The sequence below is a fragment of the Curcuma longa genome, chromosome 10 (genome assembly GCF_044706935.1).
Source record: "Curcuma longa cultivar G26 ecotype Majalengka, Jawa Barat chromosome 10, ITB_CL_G26_1.1, whole genome shotgun sequence".
Lineage (NCBI taxonomy): Eukaryota > Viridiplantae > Streptophyta > Magnoliopsida > Zingiberales > Zingiberaceae > Curcuma > Curcuma longa.
In genome coordinates, this window is record NC_133870.1 from 11340706 (window position 1) to 11364917 (window position 24212).

At 36.4% G+C, this 24212-nt stretch overlaps 2 protein-coding genes and 1 pseudogene across 2 annotated transcripts; 2 read left to right on the plus strand and 1 right to left on the minus strand.

Moving 5' to 3' along the window:
- Positions 1-378: 378 nt before the first annotated feature.
- LOC141835634 (zinc transporter 1-like) lies at positions 379-1498 on the minus strand. Its single transcript, XM_074723010.1, has 2 exons — positions 844-1498; positions 379-770 (listed from the first exon to the last, which is right to left on the minus strand). Exons 1-2 carry the CDS (start codon positions 1496-1498, stop codon positions 379-381), a joined length of 1047 nt encoding a protein of 348 aa, XP_074579111.1.
- A 12809-nt stretch (positions 1499-14307) lies between these two features.
- On the plus strand, positions 14308-16019 carry LOC141835852 (uncharacterized protein C24B11.05-like). Its single transcript, XM_074723238.1, has 8 exons — positions 14308-14455; positions 14527-14592; positions 14655-14752; positions 14827-14864; positions 14953-15040; positions 15149-15424; positions 15493-15558; positions 15635-16019. The coding sequence occupies exons 1-8, from the start codon at positions 14431-14433 to the stop codon at positions 15788-15790; spliced, it is 813 nt and encodes a 270-aa protein (XP_074579339.1). The 5' UTR covers positions 14308-14430; the 3' UTR covers positions 15791-16019.
- Positions 16020-18834: 2815 nt separating this feature from the next.
- LOC141836542 (telomere repeat-binding protein 4-like) lies at positions 18835-23683 on the plus strand (annotated as a pseudogene).
- Positions 23684-24212: the final 529 nt, after the last annotated feature.

Here is a 24212-nt window from a genome sequence, read left to right on the forward strand (position 1 = left end):
ATGTTTCTCTCGTACTGCTTCTCTATTTCATATCTAAATGGAAATAACTCACAATAGGTTATTTGCCACATAATTAAGAAGGTTATTTTGTACTTTAATCTTAGTTCTTCACTAAGTGCTTAAGAAACAAAAGTATGAAACAAAAGCATGATCGATCGATCTTATTACATAAACGATAAGTAGTTGACAAGGATCATAATTAAGCATAGTACTCTGATCAGATTGCAAATCGCAAACACAAGGATCAATGCAGACAAGGATAGAGACAAACAAAAAGGCAAGCAACTCGAGGAGCTAGCCCTATTACAATTTACAAACAAGACGAATGGATCACGTACCAGATGCAAATTAGCATACCATGCATGCTGATATATATAATTAATCCCAGATCATGACCACTGCTATGACTCCCACCCCAGCCACCACCGCCAAGAACTTGATTAACGGCGTGTCCAAGTAGCTCGACTCGTAGGGCTTGAATCCCTTGGCTATAAGATGGTTGATTGCCACGTAGATGAACACCCCACAAGCGATGCCCATGGAGATGGCGTACGTCCAGTCGGCCACCGCTCCTTGCGTCGTCGCGTCGATCGCAATTCCAATGCCGACGCCGATCGGGCTCGAGATGGCGAAGGCCATGGAGTAGGACGCCGTCGTCAAGAACGGCCGCTTCGGGAGCATCCTCAGCAGTGCAATCCCCATGGCGATTGCCGCAAATATCTTGTGCAGGCATATGGTCCATAGATTCCTCCAAGCATCGGCCTTCGTGTCTGATTAATTAGAACAAGTTTTAATTGCATGAAATATTAGAGAATTATTCTTAACTTGTGATCTAAAACATACCTGAGACTCCGATTGCTATCCCCTCAAAAATAGAGTGGAAACATAGTGCAAGTATGAGCAAAATTGTGTCCCCAAGCGACGTCGTTCTGGAAAATGCCGGATCAACGACGGCGACATGACCATGGCCATCACCGCCAGCCTCTGACTTCCCTTCCTCCGGTATGCCATCGTCCACCTTGGACTGATCCTTCTTCTTCGCTCTGTCGGTCACCATTATGATAATGCAATCGCCGAGCATCGTGAGCAAGTAACCGGCCGACGCGAGCATGAAGGCGAAAGGGTAGGTCTTGTCTGTGCGGTCCTCGAAGGTGCTGCTGGAGTCGGCCAAGAAGTGCATCAGCGACGTGCCCAAGAAGACGCCACCGGCGAACTGGGTCCCCATCAGAAGGAAGCTCTCGTTCCACCGGAAGAAGTAGGGCGACACGCCGCCGGCGAAGGTACCGACGAGGAGGATCACGAGGCACCATATCTTGACGTCGATCAGGCCTTTGGCGTGCAGGTTGACGGGTTGATCTTGCCCGCTGTCGCCGTCGCCCCCGTGTCCATAGACTCGGAGAGAGAGCAGAGACAAGAGGAGGAGGAAATAGGGAAGTTGTCTTGCGGCATCCATCGTCTTGTCAACTAACTCTATCTCTACTTCTCCAGCTATATGCATCGCTTGTGTAGTACACTTTTGACTTTCGAGTTTGTACTGCACATTGCTACGCTATATATATACACAGGGAGATGAGGAAGACAGAGAATTATTAGTTAGATTAATGTACATTCTAATGGTGTTATTAATTTACGAGTTTGGATATGATCGACCTACTGCTTAGGTACGTTTCCCTTGTTATATTAATCTGAATTATCTTTTTTTCTCTCCAAAGGTTTCTCATTATTATATATGTTCTTTGTAGAAGAATCAATCTATCCATTGCAATATATTAATTATAATCAAGCACAGACTATTACATAGTTATATGTTTTGTTGTTCAATTAACTGTCTGGGGAGAGCTTATTTGAGGAGGGGGCAGTGCGTCTTGTTTTATGTTGCTCACGTCATCCAAGCAGAATTATTATTATTATTTTTGGTTTTAAGTTGAAGGTTGGAAGAATTGTAGTGTAGTTTATCATCTTTTTAATTCACTCGTTCTCTAATTATATTAATTTTGGTTGTTGTTCCTTTTCGACTATATTCCACTATGACAATGTCTGATGGTTTTTAGCTGAACAAGAAAAGGATCGAAGCTACAAATTGATATTGAGTATAATTTAATTAACCGTGCCATTTATTAAGTAAAAGTTTGAAAACCCAATCGAGTTGAAGTGTCTTATCCCAAGTGGTAAGCATGGAGACACTTGTTGCTTGAGGTTTCGAGTTCGAATCCTCTTAGCAACATATATTTGTTGACTGAGGTACTGTGCGATTCAAGTCTTAGTTCGGCTAAGGTGCTGTTGAGGCAGTATGCTCTTATCAACCTAGTGGTACCGTGCCTCCAAAAAATTCCTTAGGGGATTTTCTGATATGGGGCCGTTTCGGCGGTGGGATCGGTCACTATAAAAAGTTTACCTACTACAGTTTTAGTCCCCGGGGCAATGGTGCAACGGTAGGACATCCGGGTTGTAACTCAGGGAACCGCGGTTCGATCCCCAACTACGGCGTATTTGCAGAAATTTTTCTCCAAATGGGGAACGCAATCAAATGATGCTGGGCATCTGGATTGACCACCGTATGCGCTTCCCGATTTATTCTGGTGGTCGGTGGGAAACTTCTGTGGGACCGGGCCGACCACCCCCAGAGATGTGACTACTGGGATTATCATTTTTTTTTTTTTTGAAAACCTGATCGAGAATTAACACTGAGATGAGCTCTTCCATAGCACTAAAGGATCAAAATGGAGTCGATGTAGGATCGTTGAAGTGACAAATTTTATCTTTTACATAAAATGGATGCATGCTTCTTTTTTATCTCTCCGGATGATAAGCTTAATGGGACCTATATATTTACCCTTTTTGGCTATTTGTTTGTGTAGATTTTATCCTTTTTGTGAGATTGCAATTACATAATTGGAAAATGATTTTTGGATATTGACATACTTAACGAGTATGTACTTTCTTGAGTTTTATTTTTATAATAATGTGCAACTATATATCCTTGGTTGCTGATAAAGTTTTCCTTTTATTTTTAATTTTCTTGTAAATTATAAGCAATCTGAAGTAGTGCCGAATTAAAGCTTGTTAATTAATCTCGACTATATTTTAATTAAGAGCGATTATATGAATTTGGTTTGATTTTCTTTATTTTTATTAAATTTGTTGAACTCTAAGATTGTAAAATGGGTAAGATGGATATAATATAATTTAATTAGTCGAGTTAATATCGAAAATTTGTGCATTTTTACAACAATGGTATCAGAATATTGTATGAAGTTTTTTTGCTTCGAATTCTATGTTCATTGTAAAATAAAATAATCTGGACGCTTAATCAAGAAATGCATAGCATTATGTTCTTTAAATGAGATTGCATGAGTTCACTATTCATGCATGATCAAATTTAAATTTGATCAAGATGGAAGAGCAGTTGGCTAATGTTGTTTTTATTTGAATAAACTAGTTTAGAAAGTAAAAACAGTAGCATAATAGAGGAAGAAGAAGAATGCAAACATAATCATCTCTCTCGTTACATGCTTTCTCTAGAGTTTATATAATCACCTAAAAAAGCATTTTCACATCTACAATCACTAAAAAAAACCCACAAATAGTAATAGATTTAACGACCGATTAAATTTCGATCGCTAAAATAGTGGCTGATTTTTCACTTCGATCGCTATTTAGCGATCGAATTAATATCGATCGCTAAATTAGCGACTGAAAATAATTCGATCGCTATTTTAGCGATCGAAATTTAATCGGTCGCTAATTTGTGACTGAATTGAAACATCGATCACTATTTAATTGGGTCGCTAATTTTAGAATTGGACGGCACAGGTAGAAATTTAGCGGCCCTTAGCGAGCAAATTTCAATTCGATCATTAAAAATTAGCGACCAAACTCGATTTCGATCTTTAATTTAGTGATCGAACTCGATTTCGTTCGTTAATTTTAGAATTGGACGGCACGGGCAGAAATTTAGCGGCCCTTAGCGATCGAATTTCGATTCGATCGTTAAAAATTAGCGACCGAATTCGATTTCGGTCACTAATTTTAGAATTGGACGGCACGGGCAGAAATTTAGCGACCCTTAGCGATTGAATTTCGATTCGGTCATTAAAAATTAGCGATCGAAATCGAGTTCAGTCGCTAAATTAGCGATCAAAATCGGGTTCAGTCGCTAAAATAGCGACCGAACCAGTGTTCGGCCACTAATTAATTCCTTAAACACCCACGCGATTTCTTTTCTCCCGAACCCTACTTCTTGCCGAACTCTGTTCTCTTCTACTCTACTGTTATGATTTCTCTGATCTCTCCAATCTCCTCCTCCGGCATAATTTTCCCGGCAGGATCTCCTTCTCCGACGTCTCAGGTAAGTTGTTACTTCGATTTTGTTGTGTGTGTATTGTTTAGGGCGGGCGCGGCCCCGTGGCCGACACACCGGTCGCCGGGTCTGGTGGCGCGGCCGGCTTGGGGCCCGATCTGATCATGATAGGGTGCGGGGTTGTAGGAGTCGGGAACACAGCGAAGCCAATGTTGAAGGGCCCCGATCTGGACATTTTTTGTTTCTGTGATGCCATATCTTCTATTTGTTTCAGAACAATGTCATTCTAGCGATTCTGCTGAAATAGTTTGCGGAGCTAACTTCCAAGTCTTAATTTTTGAATATTTTTATTCGTCTGTCAGTGTAAATTCATGGTGAGAGAAATAAGAATTCCTTAATTTGTTCTTACGCCTGCCTGTTCGTTTCTTTTAAATTGCATTCTCAACTTCCTCTGAGTTTACAAGATCTAGATTTACTTTGCATGAAAAATGCAAGTATTGCATAAGCCTTGCTTTACATATTGAAATTATTTGGTGTTTTAATTGCAGTTTATCTTTATTGTATGATTAAAAGTATTCCATGATAGATAGTTGATAGACAATCTGTCTCAACAGATATATTATCTTGTTCATAATTTTTGTTGATTAATTAACTATAAATGTTATGTAGAATGGTTTTGAGGTAAAATTCATCAAGACTGTTCAATCTTAATGAAAATATAGGCAAAACTTGAGACCAGAGCAAGAACTGGAATTGATAGCAAGTTAGATGGTCAAAATTTGCAGCCGCTGGAGCCACCAAAGCAAGATTATATCCATGTTAGAGCAAGAAGGGGTCAAGCAACAGATAGTCACAACTAGAAAAAGCATGATTCTGGTCAGAAAAATCATAAATCTTTTTTGTTCCTAATCACAATCTCTTCTTGTGGACTTTTTTTTTTTTTTTTTGCATGTGCAACATATCTCATACTAGATTAGACAGGCAACGTTTGCTTAGGGGCACACATGCTGTGATTATAGATATAAGTACTTTATAGTCCTTGTTTCTGTACTAGAACTTCTGTTTGTTACTATTTTGAATCACTATGATACTATGATGCTGGATATGTTATTTTCAGGCTAGGAGAGAAAAGATCAGAGAGAATGAATTAAGATTCTCCAAGATATCATTCCTGAATGTAACAAGGTGCAAAGTTTTTTCCAAGCCTTACAGCATCATGTGCAAATTTGGATTCGGTCGCTAATTTTAGCGATCGAATTTGTATTCGGTCACTAATTTTAACAACGAAATTCTGATTTGGTCTATAAATTTAGTGACGGAACGTGAAAATCAGTCGTTAAATAGCAATCGAATTCAAATTCGATCGCTAAATTTAGCGATGAAAATCCAATTTGATCGCTAAAATTAGTGACCGAATCCAAATTCGATCGTTAAAATTAGCGATCGAATTCAAATTCGGTCGTTAATTAGCGACCGAATTCAAATTCGGTCGCTAAATCCAATTACGATAAATTTTTTTATGATTTTTTAAATCGGTCACTAATCGATCGTTAATCGGATTTAGCGACCGATTAACGATCGAAAATTCGGTCGCTAATCGATATTATTTTTGTATGCATTCGTTGATTCTTTAGGCTTAAGGTAATTCACATTTGAATGATTTCTTGTAATTCAGCTATAACTTTCTTTCATTGTTCACAATACCTATTCATGTATCTCTACACAGCAAGTACCTTAAGCATTTAGAACATTTGAATTACATTGAACATTTTAATTATGCTCAGATTGTAGGAAAAAATAATGTTGACGATTCTTTTTGGATTTGGATGACGACTTTCAGCTATTTCGACTGGCATTTGGCCAACGATTCTAACTGGCATCTGGCCAGCGATTCCGATCGATGATTCCGATCAGCAATTTTCACAAACGATTCTGACAAACATGCAGCCCACCATCCCGACTAGTGCGCGTTTTTATACTCAACAGGTTTTTACTCTGATTAAGTATCGTGGCATAATAGGTGGTTGGATCCAATGGATCCAACCATACTAACTGGACAGATTATAACAAAAAAAAAATAACTATGCAACTACAAATCAAAATAGAAGCAAAGTTTGGGAGTCCTACTATAATATCTGATTGTTGTTACAATGTCTCTGGAGCGCTTGCACAAATTGCTTCACTGGAGCTAAGTATGATTTCTAATTTTCTCAAACTCAAATAGAATAATTTATATATATATATATATATATTCAATAAATATTTTATTTGATTTAATGCAGTTTGTCGATGGATCAAAGACAAGACTTTAGATGAAGCTTTGCTTATAAAAAACAGGTAAATAAATTTATTAATAGATGAATTATTTTTATTAGAATTATCTTTTTTATTTGTTTAAATAGAGATATTAATTTATTACCACCATACAAAGATCGATACGTGATGGTGGAAGAAATTTTTAAAGCTATTCTAAAAAATACAGGAGGAGGGAGTAGCCGAAGCAATAAATGAGGTAAAAAAAATTATATATAATGTGAAACAGTTAACAGTAAAGGTTTACTTTTGGATTGAAATTTATAAATCAAGCCCCTTATTACATATTTTTTTCAAGTCCCTTATTAATTGTCATTCTTGGATGTAACAAGGTGCGAAGTTTTTTCCGGGCCTTACAGCATCAGGTGCGAATTTAAATTTGATCGCTAATTTTAACGACCGAATTTGTATTCGATCGCTAATTTTAACAACGAAATTCTAATTCGGTCTATAAATTTTACGATGGAATGTGAAAATCAGTTGTTAAATATCGGCCGAATTCAAATTCAGTCGCTAAATTTAGTGATGGAAATCCAATTCGGTCGCTAAAATTAACAACCAAATCCAAATTCGATCGTTAAAATTAGCGATCGAATTCGAATTCGATTGCTAAATCCAATCACAATGATTTTTTTTGTGATTTTTTAAATTGGTCGCTAATCGATCGTTAATCGGATTTAACGATCGAAAATTTGATTGCCAATCGGTATTATTTTTGTAGTGAATCCAGGAAAATCAGATCCAATAGTTGTTACTTGCTCCTCCACTCATTGCATGTCATGTGTATATAGAGTATTTAGGGAACCAAGTATGACACCCTTATGATTATTTCTACGCTCTTTATGGTGTCATGCTCAGCAATATTCATAGTAATCATCAATAGACACTTGTAGGATGACTAGCTTGTGAAGGAATATTAAAGTATGTATCTTTCATAATCAAGATAACTAAGTCGATGAAGGAGTTAATAAGATTGTGTCTTCTGGAATCGGGATAGCTGAGTCGATAAAGGAGTCAAGGAGATTATGTCCTTTAGAGTCAGGATGACTAAGTCAATAAAGAAATCGAGGAGGTTGTGCCCTCTGGCGTCGGAGTGGTCAAGCGGATAAAGGAGTCGCGAGGAGGTTGTGTCCTTTGAAATTGAGGTGGTCGAGTCGATGAAGAAGGAGCCAAAGTTTGTCGAACTAAGCTAATGAGGTCAAGATTGACTCTTCAACCTTCACCGAATCTTGACTTTTGACTTTCACTTAGGATTGACTATTAATTTATTTTGCCACGTATAATTCCCTTTTCTTATCGTATTAATAGTGATGCAATTTTTTCTGAGTTTGCAATGAAATAAAAATTATATTCCATATGCATCATGATTTTCTTGATAGTATTAATTATTACTGTTCAGGTCAAAACTTAAGTTACTTATTCAAACATAATATTAAAATGAGTCGGATGATGGTGGTTGTGTAAGAAAAAGAGACAATATTGATGGCACGTGTAACATGTTCATGCGCCACTATCAACACGTCGGACAGATTGATATTGGTAAGTAAACGTGCTATCCACGTATGTGATGAGTGTGCATGACATGGACGTGATGTGTCATGGGATGATATGGTCGTCGACGAGGTTCAACCAGCACATGCATCGCATGTGTAAGCACGTAAATGTCATGGGTCGATTCAGATTAATTTTTCTTTATTTTCAAATTAATTTTTTCTGAACTGTTTAGGTAATTTTCTTTGTGAAAATTAAATTTAAATAAGGGGAAAATTTGTTGAGTTTGAAAATTTTGAGCAAAATTTTTGTCTGTGTCTATTGATTATTGCTGGTGTGTTTTCAATGTGTTGATTCTATGTTTACTTTAAATTGAATTGAGTCGGTCTCATTTTATCTTTAATGATATTTTAATTGTCTATTTGAAGTTTTAATCAGTATCTGCTACTTTAGCATATATCCTAATAACTATGGTTGATTCAGTTTATTGAGCATAATTAAAAAAGCGACTAATTAAATGAATGAATTTAGTAAAAAAGAATATTAAAATTATTTTACATCTTTTATATTTATTCACTTGTTAATCAATTATATTTTTTATTTAGTACTAAAAATGAAATTGTGAATAATTTTAATGATTAGAGATCTTAAACATGCCCTGACATAATAGTTATTATGAGAGATTAGAGATATTCATATTGATGTAAATGATTTAATCTAAGTAAATACAAGATATTGATGTCTTTAATTTATCTTGAAGAGCAGCTATATAAGGTGTGATAACTTTCTTAGATTAATCGCTCAATATGCTTGCTGTCGCACGAACTATTTTTCCTTAAGTATGAATTGAATGTTCTTATTTGGTCTTTGTAATTTAACTTGAACGAGTGAGAGATGTTATTGGAAAGCAACTACACCTTGCAGTTGGTTGGCAACTACAAGGTGCAGTTGGAAAAACTACTCATTTCCACATTATAAAATGTGTCCAAGTAAAGAGAAGGGGCATGAGAAAAATCAATGAAGAAGAACATCAATCGTGAGGAATTTGACTTATGATTTCATTGGGTATGATTCGTTGTAATTGTCCTTTAGATGACAAGCACAAACATCAATCCAAAGGCATCAATTGTAAGTGTTTTATTTAATTTATTACAATTGTTCATGCATTTTTATAAATTGAAGAATCATCCGTTAATAGAAAGACAACAGTTACTAAGGAGCACATAACAATGACGCCAATTAAAGGATACACCCCGTTTAAAATGATATGTCCGTTAAAGACCCTGTGCAGCACCTCCCTCTCTATATAAATATAATATTGCCAACGCAGAGGATATGCAAAAAATAATAATAATAATAAACTTCACTATTTTTCTTTGTTACTCTCTTCTCCAGCTCTTTTTCTGTAGATCTGACTTGAACGTTAGAGGAATCAAATCAAGGTACATCTTGGTCTTTCTTCTAACATCTTTTTGAGTCTTTTTAGTTGTCGTCGCTTGGAGACTGACTTGCCAGAAGCCAACTCAATCAGAGTTGACCCGCTAGAAGCTGACTCGGCCAAAGCCGACCTGCCAGAAGTTGACTCGCTTGGAGACTAACCCGTTTGAAGCTAACTCAACAGTAGCTGATCTACCAGGAGATGACTTGCCATAGTTCAACCCAACAAGAGATGATTAGACTAGAGTCAACCCATTTTTTTGATTTCGGACTAATCAAATTAGCACCGTCTGTTTATAGGAAATCCGAGCTGAGATGTGGAGATAAGGATGTACCAAGAAGCCAGGGAGCACAAGAATTTAATCTGCCTCAGATAATAGTGGTCTAGATATCTTGCCCAACTCAAAAACCCCTACTTTAACTGCAAATAACTTGAGTCAAATTGTAATTACTACTGTGGAGGACATTTTGAGACAACAATATATGCCAAATATTTCTCACACAGACATACCCAAGAGAGTATCATTTCAGCAAAAAAAATAGCCTCGAGAATCAATGGATGGGGATTGCCCAAAAGAAACTCTAGAAGAGGAAAAGCTACTTCGATCAGTGAGAAAAAGGAGACTGTGACTCATCGAGATACTCTGTTTTCATAAGAAATCTAACTAAAGAGTTGTCGAGCCGCTTCCGGCCACTACAGATTAGAGAGTATATCGGATCCTCATACTTGGAGGATCACTTGTGCCGGTTTGAAAATATCTCCCTCCTACATCAATATATGAACAGGATAAAGTGCAAAATTTTCTTGACAACTCTAACAAGTACAAAGACAATCGATCCAATTACTAATGGGTTAAGTAGCTCAATGTTTCAAAATAGTGGGTCAAAGTTGTGAATGATAAACACAATTTGTAACCATATACAGGTTGAAAATCCTGGAAACAGTCTTGGTGCAACGGTAAGGTTGCTGCCATGTGACCTAGAGGTCACGGGTTCAAATCCTGGAAACAGTCTCTTGCTAAAGGCAAGGTAAGGCTGCGTACAATGGATCCTTTCCCCGGACCCCGCATGGCGGGAGCTTCGTGCACCGGGCTGCCCTTTATACAGGTTGAAAATATTTTATAAATTATAGAATATATTAGTGTAGCTAGTTGTCATAAAAGTCTACAATAACAACTAAGTATTTATCTTACTAGTTGAGGTTGGCTATATAAATCCCCCGATGTCATTGGATTTGATTTTTTAGTATATTCTCATTTATATTCAAATAAATTTTATTCTCATTTATTATTAGTTTCCATAAAAATCTAAGCGTCTTTAGAATTATTTAGGATTCTTATTAGAAAAATCAATTATTTTATAAATAATAAATTTGCTTAAAAGTAGTATTATCAATCTATAAAAAGGAGTTAAAATCTCATGTATTAGTTAAGTTTTGAGTTAATATAATTTTTTATTTTTGATAATTTATTATACTGCATATATTAATAGAGTTTAATGAAGGAACAAAACGTATATAGTTGGTCCCAAACATTTGCAGCCTAATAGCCTAATGTTATAGAATATGTTGGAAATTGAAATTGTATATTATCCCTAAAAACGTATCAAATACATGAGCTTCTAATCCTTTTTATTGATTGATAACACAATATTCGTTAGAATATAACAAACTTTTTCAATAAAAAAACCTCTGCACTATTATATTTTCCTACACTTTCCCTGAATATATATATATATGGTATAATGAAAATTGTTGAATATTTCAATAGAATACATATATTGTTTGATGTTTGATCAGATTGTCCCTCTCCCCTTCATTTGGAGGCAGTAATTTTTACTAGGGTGTATGATTTGCTTCTCTTGTTCAGTGGATTAATATTATATATATATATATATATATATATATATATATACGCCAGACTTTTACCAAAGTGCATATGGCTTCATGAGTCTGCTGCTAATCTTTGAGGTTTTGGGCAAAGCAATCTCAATTATTTCATTGGTATTGTTCAATTGTTCTCACAGCTAATGAAGTAGACTACTTTTGTTGCTTCTTCCTGGTTGTTTAGAATGTTTTCCCCCTTTGTTCTCCAGATTTACAGTGCACCTTTATACATTTTACTGCATTGCTCACTTGACTAAAAAAACATCACAAACAGGTAGATAATCTAACAGGCCACACGCTTCGTGTTCTATATGTTCCCTTAAAAAACTTGTCCCTATTCTCTATAGTGTAAAAGTATCAATGCTTGTTGTCATTAGTCTATTGCACTCTACAATACTTGCTAGACTAGATTAGATTGACTGGGAAATATACATTTCTTGCAGACTATTGTGACTGGAGCAGGTGATGAAACACTGAGATTTGGGAAAAGAAAGCAGCAGTTTGACATTACTAGCAATGAAGCAACTTTCATTTTGTGCAATTAAAAGAGAATTTCTCACCCTGACAAAAAAGCAAATGAAGGTCTTACTGCTAATTATTATTCCAGACTGAGTGATTGGTTTATATTTGTTGCATTAACATTAATATTCCAGCGACAACTGATTGCATCATTTTTGTTTGCCTTTGATTTTTTTTTATTTTTCAATTTATATATTGTTTGTGGTTATTGGTCTTCCTTGTGACATCTCTACAAATTAAATTTCCAGATATTATTGGGAAGAAAAAGACAACTAATTAACCACGTACCTAAACTAGCAATATATATCTTGTGCTCTTTCTAGCTAATTATCGATCGATCGTTAATTAGCTAATGTAAGTGACAAGAGTTATGAGTGTTTTAAAGATAGAATTAGAAGGATGAAAAGAGAATTTAACTTCTTCTTTCCGTGTTCTTATAATCTTCTAGCGTGCTTTATACACCGTCAATTAATTATGTAGCTAGCATGCAACTCCAATTATTGCATTATTGGATCTACTTAGCCTAACTTAATTACTTTATACAGGATCGTCGAACTTTAAGCTGCCATCTGTATTCAATTATTTTGCTAGCTCCCAAATGATTGCTAATCCCATTAATTAAAGTCTTAGACTCTAGAACTTGAGCAAGAAGAAGTGGTGGCATTTGGAAAGTTAATTAATCTAATGACCGGCCCAAATTGGTACACGTACGACACCAGGCCAGATAATTACCTCAAAATGCTTGTGTTGTACAAGCAACCGATTAATTGAATTTGGTGATGGATGGATGCATGCATGGATCATGATCATGATCATGATCATGATATGCTTCATGGGGCACCAAAACGATTGGCCATTCCTTGCCTAACCAAATCGTGATTCGCCAGATTGTTAGCATCGTCAGTTAACCAACACGCGATATATCACCGAATTAGTGACTATAGAAATTAAATCTCTCGATCATGTCTGGGAGAAAATTATATATATTTAGCAGAGAAAAATTAAGAATCAAGACAAAATTATATATAAATTCTTCTCATTATTGGCATAAATGTAGCATAACCTGTCTCTCTCATTCTCTCCATGTCCATCTCCATTTAGCAATAATTCAACGTTAATTAGATAGCGATACGTGACCAGCTTCTCCTCCGATCCAAACTACTCCCCCATCTACAATTCTTTATGTTATCTATTTATCATTAGTAATAGATATATGAAATGCTTAGCGATAAAAAAGAAGAAGGCGATTCTAGAAAAGAAAAAAATATAATGCTCTACATTTTCTACATAAATTTATTAGTTTATTTACTAGAGTTGTTAATTTGAATTAAATCTGTCAGATTGATCCGTCTAGTTAAATAATTTAGATAGATTGAATTGAAATTTTATTAACTCATTTTAAAATGGGTTAAGATGGAATTGATTCATCTAGGCCTGTAGCGTGGGTTATCAGAACAATAGGGTTATTATGTTTATTACTAAACTTGTTGAAAAAATGAAATAGAATCAAGGTCTATCCTTTTGATCAGAGGTTGAATCTATCATCAGAAGAAGAATTAGGCCAAAAATTAAAATACATTATGAGAAAATAAAACTTCTGGCCTGTGACAAGCTTGGGTTGGTTTACGGGTTAAAAAAATTTATTTTTTTAAAAAAAATTAATATTAAAGTAAAAAACTCAATGAATTAATGACCTTGAATACAATTCAAATTTAAAATTTTTAATTTGATCTGTTTAAATGGTAATTGAAATTTAAAATTTTTAATATTTTTTTATTTTTTGAGAGGCATATGGATTAACCCGTCTAATTCACAACCTATTTTCGATTGGATTAGATTAGAGATTTTTTAACCAATCAAATTGGTGGATTGGCTTGCCCCATCACGTCCACTATATGATGAGATTTTTTATGGATTGATCCGTTTCATTATGGGTTAACTTGTGTGAGAGCTATGTATGTGGCCGGGTGGACAGCCAAGCTTAACCGGTCATTTCCATCGGGTCCTTAGCGGGCACGCCACGCCGTCGGATCTCCACCATGGAATCCCGTGGACCGTCCTCGTCTCCTACTCCAAGCCAAACTAGATTATGTCCGAATCTAGACGCGAGGATTCACAGCCCAGATCCTGATCAAAAGACGGAAAAAACCCTGAAACACATACACCTCACCCAATCATATAACCACATCTAGACATATAGCCAAGGAACCATGTATTTGTTCTTCTTAATAATATTCTTAAATTTAAATCAAAATTTTTTTCTGAAATAATTTGACTAAAAAAAGGCAATATTTAGCCTATTTAACCGGAAGCAACCCCACCTATCTCCTTCCCCCCTCTCCCTCCTCCATTTCCAGTATCTGTATTCTGCACTCTCCACTCATCTCTTCTGCACTTTGTCTGCATCTTATTCACATTCTCTCACTTAGCGATTGGAATTGTTCAAATCGATTCCTGGAACTTGTTAAGATTGCAACTGATCAAGATGAAATATGACTGCCTTCTTTTCGGTACGCTTCCAGATTTAGCTGGATTTAGAAGCTCTTTTTAACAGAATATTGATTTGATGTCATTGAACTAGATTTGGACGACACACTCTACCCTCTGAGCTCTGGCATCTCAACTGAGTGCCTCAGAAACATCGGAGGTAAGTTTCCATCATTTTATGTCTGTTTGATTTCACCGCTCATTTCTCTGATCATGATTCAGATTACATGATCGAAAGACTCGGAATCGATCCGAGAAAGATTCCAGACTTGTGCTGTCTGCTCTACAAGAACTATGGCACAACAATGGCAGGATTGAGGGTAGTTAATCTGTCAGTTTTAGATTGATTTTCACTTGAATCAATCCTCTGTTCTCATGTGTATCGTTTTCCCAGGCTATTGGCTACAAGTTTAACTACGACGATTATCACAGGTTTCAGTTCTGATAAGTTTGTTTGTTTGCTTTCTCCGATTGTAATTAATGGAAACAATTTAGCTGATTTTAGCTTTCTATTTAACAGTTTTGTTCATGGCCGACTACCTTATGAGAAGTTAAAGCCTGACCCTGTTCTCAGACACCTTTTGCAGAGCCTTCCAATCCGCAAAGTCGTAAGTTTCAAGTTAGAGCTTCGTTTTCTCTCAATTTATTTTATATATTAACATAAATCATGAAGCATACTCAATTGAATTTCCCGTAAAAAATTGATTCAAAAACAGATATTTACCAATGCTGATAAGATTCATGCTGCGAAAGTGCTCCAAAGGCTTGGTCTAGAGGACTGTTTCCAGGGAATCATATGCTTTGAGACACTCAATCTGCAGCCTTTAGATTACGATCAAGAAAACGTTGTTAATGACATATTTGACATTGTTGGTCACTTCTCTCGCCCAAATTCTGGAGTTGAACTACCAAAAACACCAATTCTTTGCAAGCCATCCGTAGAAGCCATGGAGCATGCTCTCAGAATCGCTGACATCAATCCTGAAACAACCGTGAGGCTCTTTTTTCGCTGTGGATTTCACTTCTTAAACTTTCTCTAACTGAATAGATTCTCCTTCAGATCTTCTTCGACGACAGCATTCGCAATATCCAGTCTGCAAAACGCGTTGGCTTACACACCGTGCTGGTATATATTTTTCTTCTTCGCTTGAGAGTTTTCTGAAACGGATTCGATCGAACATTGATGATTTGAATGGATTTAGGTGGGCACTTCACATAGAGTCAAAGGTGCAGACCATGCCCTGGAAAGTATCCATAACGTCAAGGAAGCATTCCCAGAACTGTTGGAGGAGAATGAGAAATCTGAAGTGATAAAACACTCAGGAAGTGTTGGGCTGGAAACATCAGTTTCTGCTTGATTCCTCTCCCTCCACGGAAGGAAGGGATGAACACTGCCAGTTGCTTAAATCCTAATCAAACAAACTGCATGACCAAATTGCTTTCTCTTCCAAAGTTGCAGAAAAAGGATATCTAAAAGAGAGACATTTGCAACAATCATATTGTTAACAGTTCGAATCTGTCCATGATTTGGGAATCAGCTGGCTATTTGTTAATCAAAAGTAAATGAGAGTCTTGTTCTCAACTCAATTCTTGTGCTCTTGGTTGCAAAGCTTGGGTTTGTTCTGCAAAGAAATGGTCGCATTGTTTTAATAATCTCATAAGAGCCTCTATCACCAACAGCATATATAAGAGCCTCCATCGATAGTACATTTCCACTTCTAAATAAGTTTAATGGAGATTACTGTTCAATTTTCATTAGAGTTCATCTGATTCATTTTCTTACTCAGATATGATCTTTGTGAATGAAGCTACTTGTGCTGCCCTTGTGCTTCTTTGACATTAATTAATTATTTCACAAACTAAAATACTGTGTGTCCGATAATACTTTAGTTTGGAATAATTACAATTAACAAAGAGGAAGTTTTTTGTTTGTTTGCTTGGAAAGCAAAAAGGAAGAACAGTTGTTCATCCCATAACTTATGAACCATGAAGAGGTCGTAGAGTTTCAGACATTTACAACACATCGTAGCTAAAAGAAAATACTGACTCAAAATGAAGAAAGGAAATTGTCCAGATTATTACAATTTCAAGAAAGAAAAGAAAGACAATTTCTGATTTTTTTCATCTTTATTTTATTATTATTATTATTTGACAATTATCTATGCGTTTTTATATTTGTCGTGGCATTTGTCTTTATTTCTAAATTTATTTTTCATTTAGTTCGAATCCTCCATAGGATTTTATACAGCTAGATGGTTGACCCGAAAGTCAAAGTGAGAGTCAAATATTCAAATTCTTAAAGGGGAAGTTACTTTGCCTCCATTATTTGACTTTGACTGTCTTTATTTGACCAGGGCACTACCATACAATTAAGATAATTATCAAATTAGGATTCTTTGTTTTCTCATTTACTGATGGAAGTAATAATTTTTGACTCGGAAGAGTTCATATTTAGGACGCTTTTGACTTGTATACAAATTTTATCCTTAAAAATATTATTATTATTTTTTACTATTTTCTTCTCTAATAGATACCATTTTATCTTCGTGATCAAATTTATTTTCCAAGAATATTTTTGCTACTCCTTATCAATTTAATTATGCGAACGAACCAATAACATCGTCCTCTTTCCATCATCGAGGTGAAGGTGATCTACTTACCTACGTTGTTGTGCATTATTGGCAGGAGAATGACAACAACCATGAACAAATTGAATTGATTGCCGCATCTTTTCTCTTCTTCAGCTTCTGAGTGTGCTGTATTTGGATTTACCCAGTAAAAAGACCTTCAACCTATTATATAAAAAAAACCATAACATATGATCCGAGCAGTCATCATATTAACAATTTTATTTGCAAGATCTTTTAATTCATCCTATTTATTTTTTATATATATAATTTAGATATCGGAACTTCACTCGATTAATTCTAAAATTAAACACTAACCTTTAGAATATTACCCGTTCCTAGGCCATTAGTCCCAACGAATCCAAGGCATCTCTTTTAATTCTCGTCAAATCAAAACCCCAAATAGAATGTGACAGGGTTATTTGGTCAAACCCCTAATGCAATCAATCTCTTCTTCCTTTCCTTCTTTTCTTTTTTTTTTTTCTCTTACATCCCAATCTGCAAATTTTTAGGAAAAAAACAGTTTCATAGAAGGATCTCTTCTTTTAATGAAAAAAAAAAACCTTTTAAGTCAATCAATTTTCAGTCCTTATTAGTCGTTGGCTCTTTATTGAAAAAAAAAGGACAATTGACTCATCAAAAAAAAAATTATGGTCAAAATTTTCTTATGCTTCTTCAATATTGAAATTGTGTTTACTTACAACTTCCCCGGCTTTAGCTCGAGTTAAATCATGAGATTTTTAAATATGAAATTCGTTCAGAAATCCATAAATAATAATCAAGTGTAACTTAGTCTTAGATTAAAACATAAATCTTCAAAATAATTACTATTATATCTACGTCAATATCATATAGAGATATATGGAGATCGCAATCCCACACGGAACATGCACCATGTGAGACTGAAACATGAGAAAGCAAAGTACCACACCACCACCAACTTCCTTACCATTTATAACATATAAAATCTGTGATCCTTCGTTCTCTTCATCTTCGATCTGATCGACCCATTCGACTAACTCGGCCAACCTACTTATTGGATATATGCGTCTCCTTTTTATTTTAATTTATATAAATCTGCACAATATTCATATTAAAAAAATGGTTACGTAAAAGCTGTAAAGTAACATTAAGAGTTAGACTCTGTCTCCATGCGTGTTATTTATGCAATCCTGATCGTCTCCTTCCGGCTTTGGATTGGTTGCGTAAGGCAACAGTGTCCAACTCCACACGTTACAAGATTCCCATGGCAGCCTAGTTAGCTTCCTCACGTGATCCCCATGTGATCCTCTCCTCCGATTAACTCCTTAATGCATCTTAATTAACCTTCTTAATTACGTTAAATCCAATTACCGCCGCCGCCGCGAGTGGAATAGATTTTAACGATGCCGTCATTAATGATCTACAGCGCGTCGGCCTTTCGACACGTGGACTGCCGGTCGGACGCGGAACGGCGATACCGGATAAGGAGGTACCCTTTATCCAAACCCGACGCGTTATTTTGTGGATTTAAATTTTGAAACGAAATAGTTGGGATACTGTGGGAAGGGTTTGGACCGTGGGATCCGGATGGTAGAATACGTGGCAGAAGGAGAGGTTCAGGGAGGGGAGAACTGGATCTCGGATAGGATGCGAATCCGTGTGCGGTTACCGGACGAGCCGGTGAACGTGGGAGGGAGTCAAAAACGTTCTGACGAATTGAAGCCAAAATGGGATGGTTTATAGGGGTTTTTAGCCATCTGTGAGAGAGAGAGAGAGAGAGAGAGCGAGCGAGCGTTCCTTGGGAGGAACGAGGGTTGAGGAAGGGAGGAAGGGAAGTTGGTTGCCAATTCGTGGTTTGACATCTCGTCATCCTCCGGTCTCGCCTCCGTTTGAGTTGGGAAGAGATTTAGTGGGAATTGCTATATTTTCTAGGCGAGCTTGTCGGAATTGGAGATCCTTTAGCAGGGACTCCTCCCTCGTCTTCTCCGCAGGTGATTGGATCATCTCGGCTTCATTTCTCTAGTTTGGTTTTTCTGATAGAGCGGATTCCTGTGTGCCTCTTCATTCGTCCTGGCAAAAATAATGTCGTGTCAGGTTTTTACGTTGATTTTCTTGCCTCTTTTGCGTTTTCTTTTCTTTTTATTGATCTGATCTCGTCGGTTTTTTCTGTTTCTTGTGGTTTTGGATCTCGAACTTGAATTCCTTCCGCCTTACGGTTCTCTATCCTTGTGATATCAGGGTTTTTTTATCGCTTAAATTTCCTTGGGTTGGAAATTTAATTCTTTTTTTCTCCTTCTAATCTACATGCAGTCATTTGCTTTATGGGATACATTTTAAACATAGAGCCCGCCGTCAAATTTCATTCACAGTGGAACTCGGATTCTCAAATTTTAATCTTAATTTACTTTCGTGGATCGCCTAGTTATTTAACTTTGATCACCGAATTCCACTGATTTACTATAGTTGCATATGGCCTGCCTGAATTTTTGCTGCTTGCCTTTTGTTGTAAACAGATTTAGGAAAGCATGGTACTTCTATTTTGAAATTGCTGCCCCTACTTGTGATGAATCTTTGGGGTTTGGTGGTTCAGAATAGGATGCAAGGTGGATCAGTGTGCTATGGTGCCACATTTTCCGAGATCAGCTAGGGTATGTTTGCAAATCCAGTTTTCTTATGGTGAGCTTTGATCTGTATTGTTGATTTAACTTTGCAAGTTTATTGATAGGCGAAGCGATCAGCAAGAAAGAAGAATGAGGACCAGCAGATGTGTCCAATTGATTTGCTTGCCAATCTAGCAAGCAATTTGTTGTCAGAAAGGGAAATTCTGCCAACTCCAGATTACAATGTTCAAACATCTCCCACCGTTTCAATACATAATACTGTTAAACGAGAGAAAATTGATGCCCAGAACTCGTTAAAATTTGAGGCCTGTGATCTGCTAAGTTATACCGAGGATGTACATTATCCTAAAAATTTCTTTAAAAGGATGAAGACAAGTGACTTAAGCAATCATTCAATGGCCTTACAAACCACAACGCCAGAGCCTGCTTCTCTCTTTGCAACGTCTGAAATATCACATGAGGATGCTATTGCTCAAGAACAGAATTTCATTGGTAAGAATGATAAATTTGTGCTTGGCTCCTATGTCGTTTCTGAACAATGTGGCACAGAGAATCTTGATTCTAGTACTGTGGAGTTGCATGATCTAAATGAAGTAAGGAGCAAGGCAACATTCCTAGCTGAACAAGTGGACAGAGCTGTAAAAGATGACAAAGATTCATACACGAGTAATGCAAACAATCCAAAAAATTGTGCTGAAAATTTTGCTGCTTCAGCTAGTTCTGACAACAATTTTGCTAGTCCTTTGGGCATGAACTACATTCGCAAGAAGCTCCTCTTTCCTAATCCAGAAGATCACACGGATCCTGCTGCAGATAAAAATTATGTGAATTCTTCTGAATGTACTCAATCTGTTGTTACTTGCAAGGCCTCTAGGTTTCAGCACACCGGTGACAGCCAGAGGATAAGAAAGCTTTTAGCATCTAGATTGAGGAAAGTAGCTCCAGCAAATTTGCAGGATGGAAAGAGAGCTAGCTATGGTACTTCAATTATCCCATAACTTATTAAACAAATACTCTTTTCATTAACTGACCACGTAATCTTATTTTTAAGCACATGTGTTTCTACATCTTTATTTCTACAATACAAATTTCATGCAATTCACCGTTGGATTTTTTTTTCACTTCAGCCATGGAAAACAAGACTTCTTTACCTGGTAAGAAAATGGATTATACACGTCCAAGAAGATTGATGAAGTCCTTCAGGAAAAGAAAATTGTTTGATCATTATTCTGCATCAGTTTTTGATGGAGGGATTTGTTGTGAAGGTGTGTCATTTTGTTTTGTTGAAAGGATGATATTCATTTAGAAACAAATGACCATATGCCACATCATTTGACTGTTTGTCAATTTAAGTTGGCTAATATCTACATGAATACTGCCGGTTGGGATTGAATATTAAGAAATATCATTTGTCTTTACAGCAAATGACACGTGGTCTTCAATGAAAGTAACAAAGTCATGCAATAGTTCTTCAGACTACCACGGTAAATTATTGGATGGATAAACCATGTGTCATTATTTTTGTTCTATTTTCCTTTTATTTTCTTCTTTTAATTCCGATCCTGATTTGATTAAGTCCTGATGGGTGTTGTATTTTATTATCCTTTTGTTCAGTTAAACTCAAAATCAAGTCTTTTGAGGTGCCAGAACTTATTGTTGAGGTTCCTGAAACAACTACGGTTGGCTTACTAAAGGTATATAATTATTTCAGCTCCATTATAATGCTTTTCTTTCAGTAGTACGTTTGAGAGTATCACCAACCCCAAATAGTTGGAATAAACATGGCTTGATGATGACCGCGATGTTATGCATGTGAGATTATGCATGGAAATGATTGTTTAAAAATTGGTTGAATATTTATTGTTGGTTCAACTCATCATAGACTCACTGTAATATTTTTGAAACCATTATTTCTACATCAAGCCAGCATTAACCATGCATGCAATTATATTAGTTTGTGTTTAATGATGTCCACTCCAACTTATTACAGTATTTGCTTCTTTTTTTTTTTGTTCATATGTTGTTGGCAACACATTTAGAGTTTCTACTAATCCTCCACGGTCTCCATTGCATTTATCGATATTTTATGCAGAGGACCATTAGGGAGGCTATAACAGCTATCCTTGGAGGCAAGCTGCATGTCGGTGTTCTTCTTCAAGGAAAGAAGGTTACAGATGATAGCAAGACCTTGCGTCAGGCTGGGATTTCGCAAAGTGATAAGTTAGGCGACTTAGGTTTTATATTGGAGCCAAATATTAGACATGTTCCAGAAAACCTGACATGCCCAAGAGACCCTCATCTTCTGAGTCTTGGTTGTGCTCCTGATCAACTAGACATGTAAGTTAACTACATAATCCTTTGAATTTGTAGTGGATAGTAGTTTTACAGAGTTTTCTGTTATAGTTTGGAAAATGTTGTGTCAGATGTTTTAGTGTTATTCAATTCACTGACATGAATTTTCCTCTAATGAGACTAACAGATGAAATTGTAGATCCATGTACACGAGTGTTTACAATGGGACATTCTATATTTTCTCTTCCTATGAGAGTTTGATTTTTTTTTTTTTGTTGCCTATAATGTTTAATGAAATGTATCATTGTCTATTTGTTTTTGCTTCGGATAGATTTCCATCTGTCACACCTTCTACCGTAGATCGATTGGCATTGGATGATGCTACTCAAAATTGTGTAAAGGCCGCTCCTGAAAGTGATCGTGATTCAGTTCAGTCACAAGCTAATGCATCATCACCTGAAAAGCAAATTGCCAGTTCACTACCTCTGGTTGTTGTGCCACCACCATTAAATGAGGAAGCAATGGCCATGGTTCCTTTTCATAACAAGCCTAAGAGCCAATCGTGTCAAGCTGGTCAACGTCGGGTTCGAAGGCCATTCACTGTTGCCGAAGTGGAAGCCCTGGTCCAGGCAGTGGAAAAGATTGGAACAGGAAGGTTGGTTTTGCATGTGAAAGTTGATACTATAAGTTGTTTCTGTGAGCATAATTTCTCACGTTCTCTGCTTCCATGTATCTATGTTTAGGTGGAGAGATGTCAAATTTTGTGCATTTGAGAATGAAAAGCACCGGACATACGTGGATCTAAAGGTACACACACTTGACTTGGGTACTTAATTTCCAAATGATTTAAGACCGACTATGTTCGTTCTAGGAAGGATAAGATTGTACTTGTTATCTTAGAATGATTGTGTTCCTTATTGTATTAGACATCTAAAGTTAATCTTAGAGCATTTATATGCTGTTGACATTTAACTTTTTAGTACTGATCCTTCTTTACAACAAATGAATAAATGATCAAGCAACATATTACTGCAAAATCTATTTTGTTTGGAAAAAGCATCTTTTACAGCATGCTGACCTACTCTGATTGACACAGGATAAATGGAAGACGTTGGTACACACGGCCAGGATTTCACCGCAACAAAGAAGAGGAGAACCCGTCCCTCAAGAGCTTTTAGATAGGGTTCTGTTAGCCCACTGTTATTGGACCAAGCAACAAATGAAGCTCCAAGTGAAACCGCTTCCTGCATCTTAGACTGTTACTCCTCCCATACCCAGGAAAGTAGATGCCATTCGATCAGTGTAAATAAACAGATTCACACTGTTTTTAAAAAGAAAAAAGGAAAAAAAAAGTTTATAGCTGGTAGAACTGTTTAACCTTCATTCATTAACCGCCATCATTATTCACCACTATTCTTTCACGTGGAAGTTCTTCGGAATGGAGGAAAAGATGGTCGGCTTCTTCCGTGATTATATGTCCAGGAAAGAGTAATAACTGAGCAAAAGAAACAAGACAGTAGTGTCCCAAACCGGTGACTTCTCATTTGTTTAACACATTCTTTTCCGTGGGTCTACTACTTGTGCTGGCGAAGGAAGCCAAATTTGGTTCTTTTATTTTCTTCTCATTCAATGTTGTATTGATTACTGTTTTTCTTATTCACTTTTTACGCTTAATTGTAACAATTGATTCGATAATAACATTTATTTGATGTTTTGATATGCAATTTAATTCTAGTGCTATTTACTTTGTTGCAATTCACTGGATCGAATCTATGAAGTTGGTAACAGGTGAAACCATGCTTGGGAAAATCTTAGATTGTGTTATAATAAAAGAATTTTTTTAAAAAAAAAAAAGAATGAAAAAGGTCAATTGAGAAACTCATTTCCCATTTTTGTCTCGTCAAAATGGGATAGAAAATTGTTGAAGACTAGCTCTCCATCTTGTTATATTAGGATGTGCATGTCATAAAGCCAAGTGGTAGACCACAACATTGATCGTCGTCTTCTTTCTCTCTTTGCAACTTGCATGGCAGAGAATGGAAAATAGACGAGGGTGTTTGGAGAAGTGACGAAGGTTTGCAATGTCAAAGGGAAAAAGCCAATCGGGAGATCTCAACTTGGTCGTCTTCTTCTTTCTGCCTTTGCAACTTGCATGGCAGAGAATGGAATATGGATGGTGTTTGGTGAAATGATGAAGGTTAGCAATGTTGAAGGTACAGGCTATGGCTTAGGTGAGAATGGAGCCAAGCTGAAAAGCT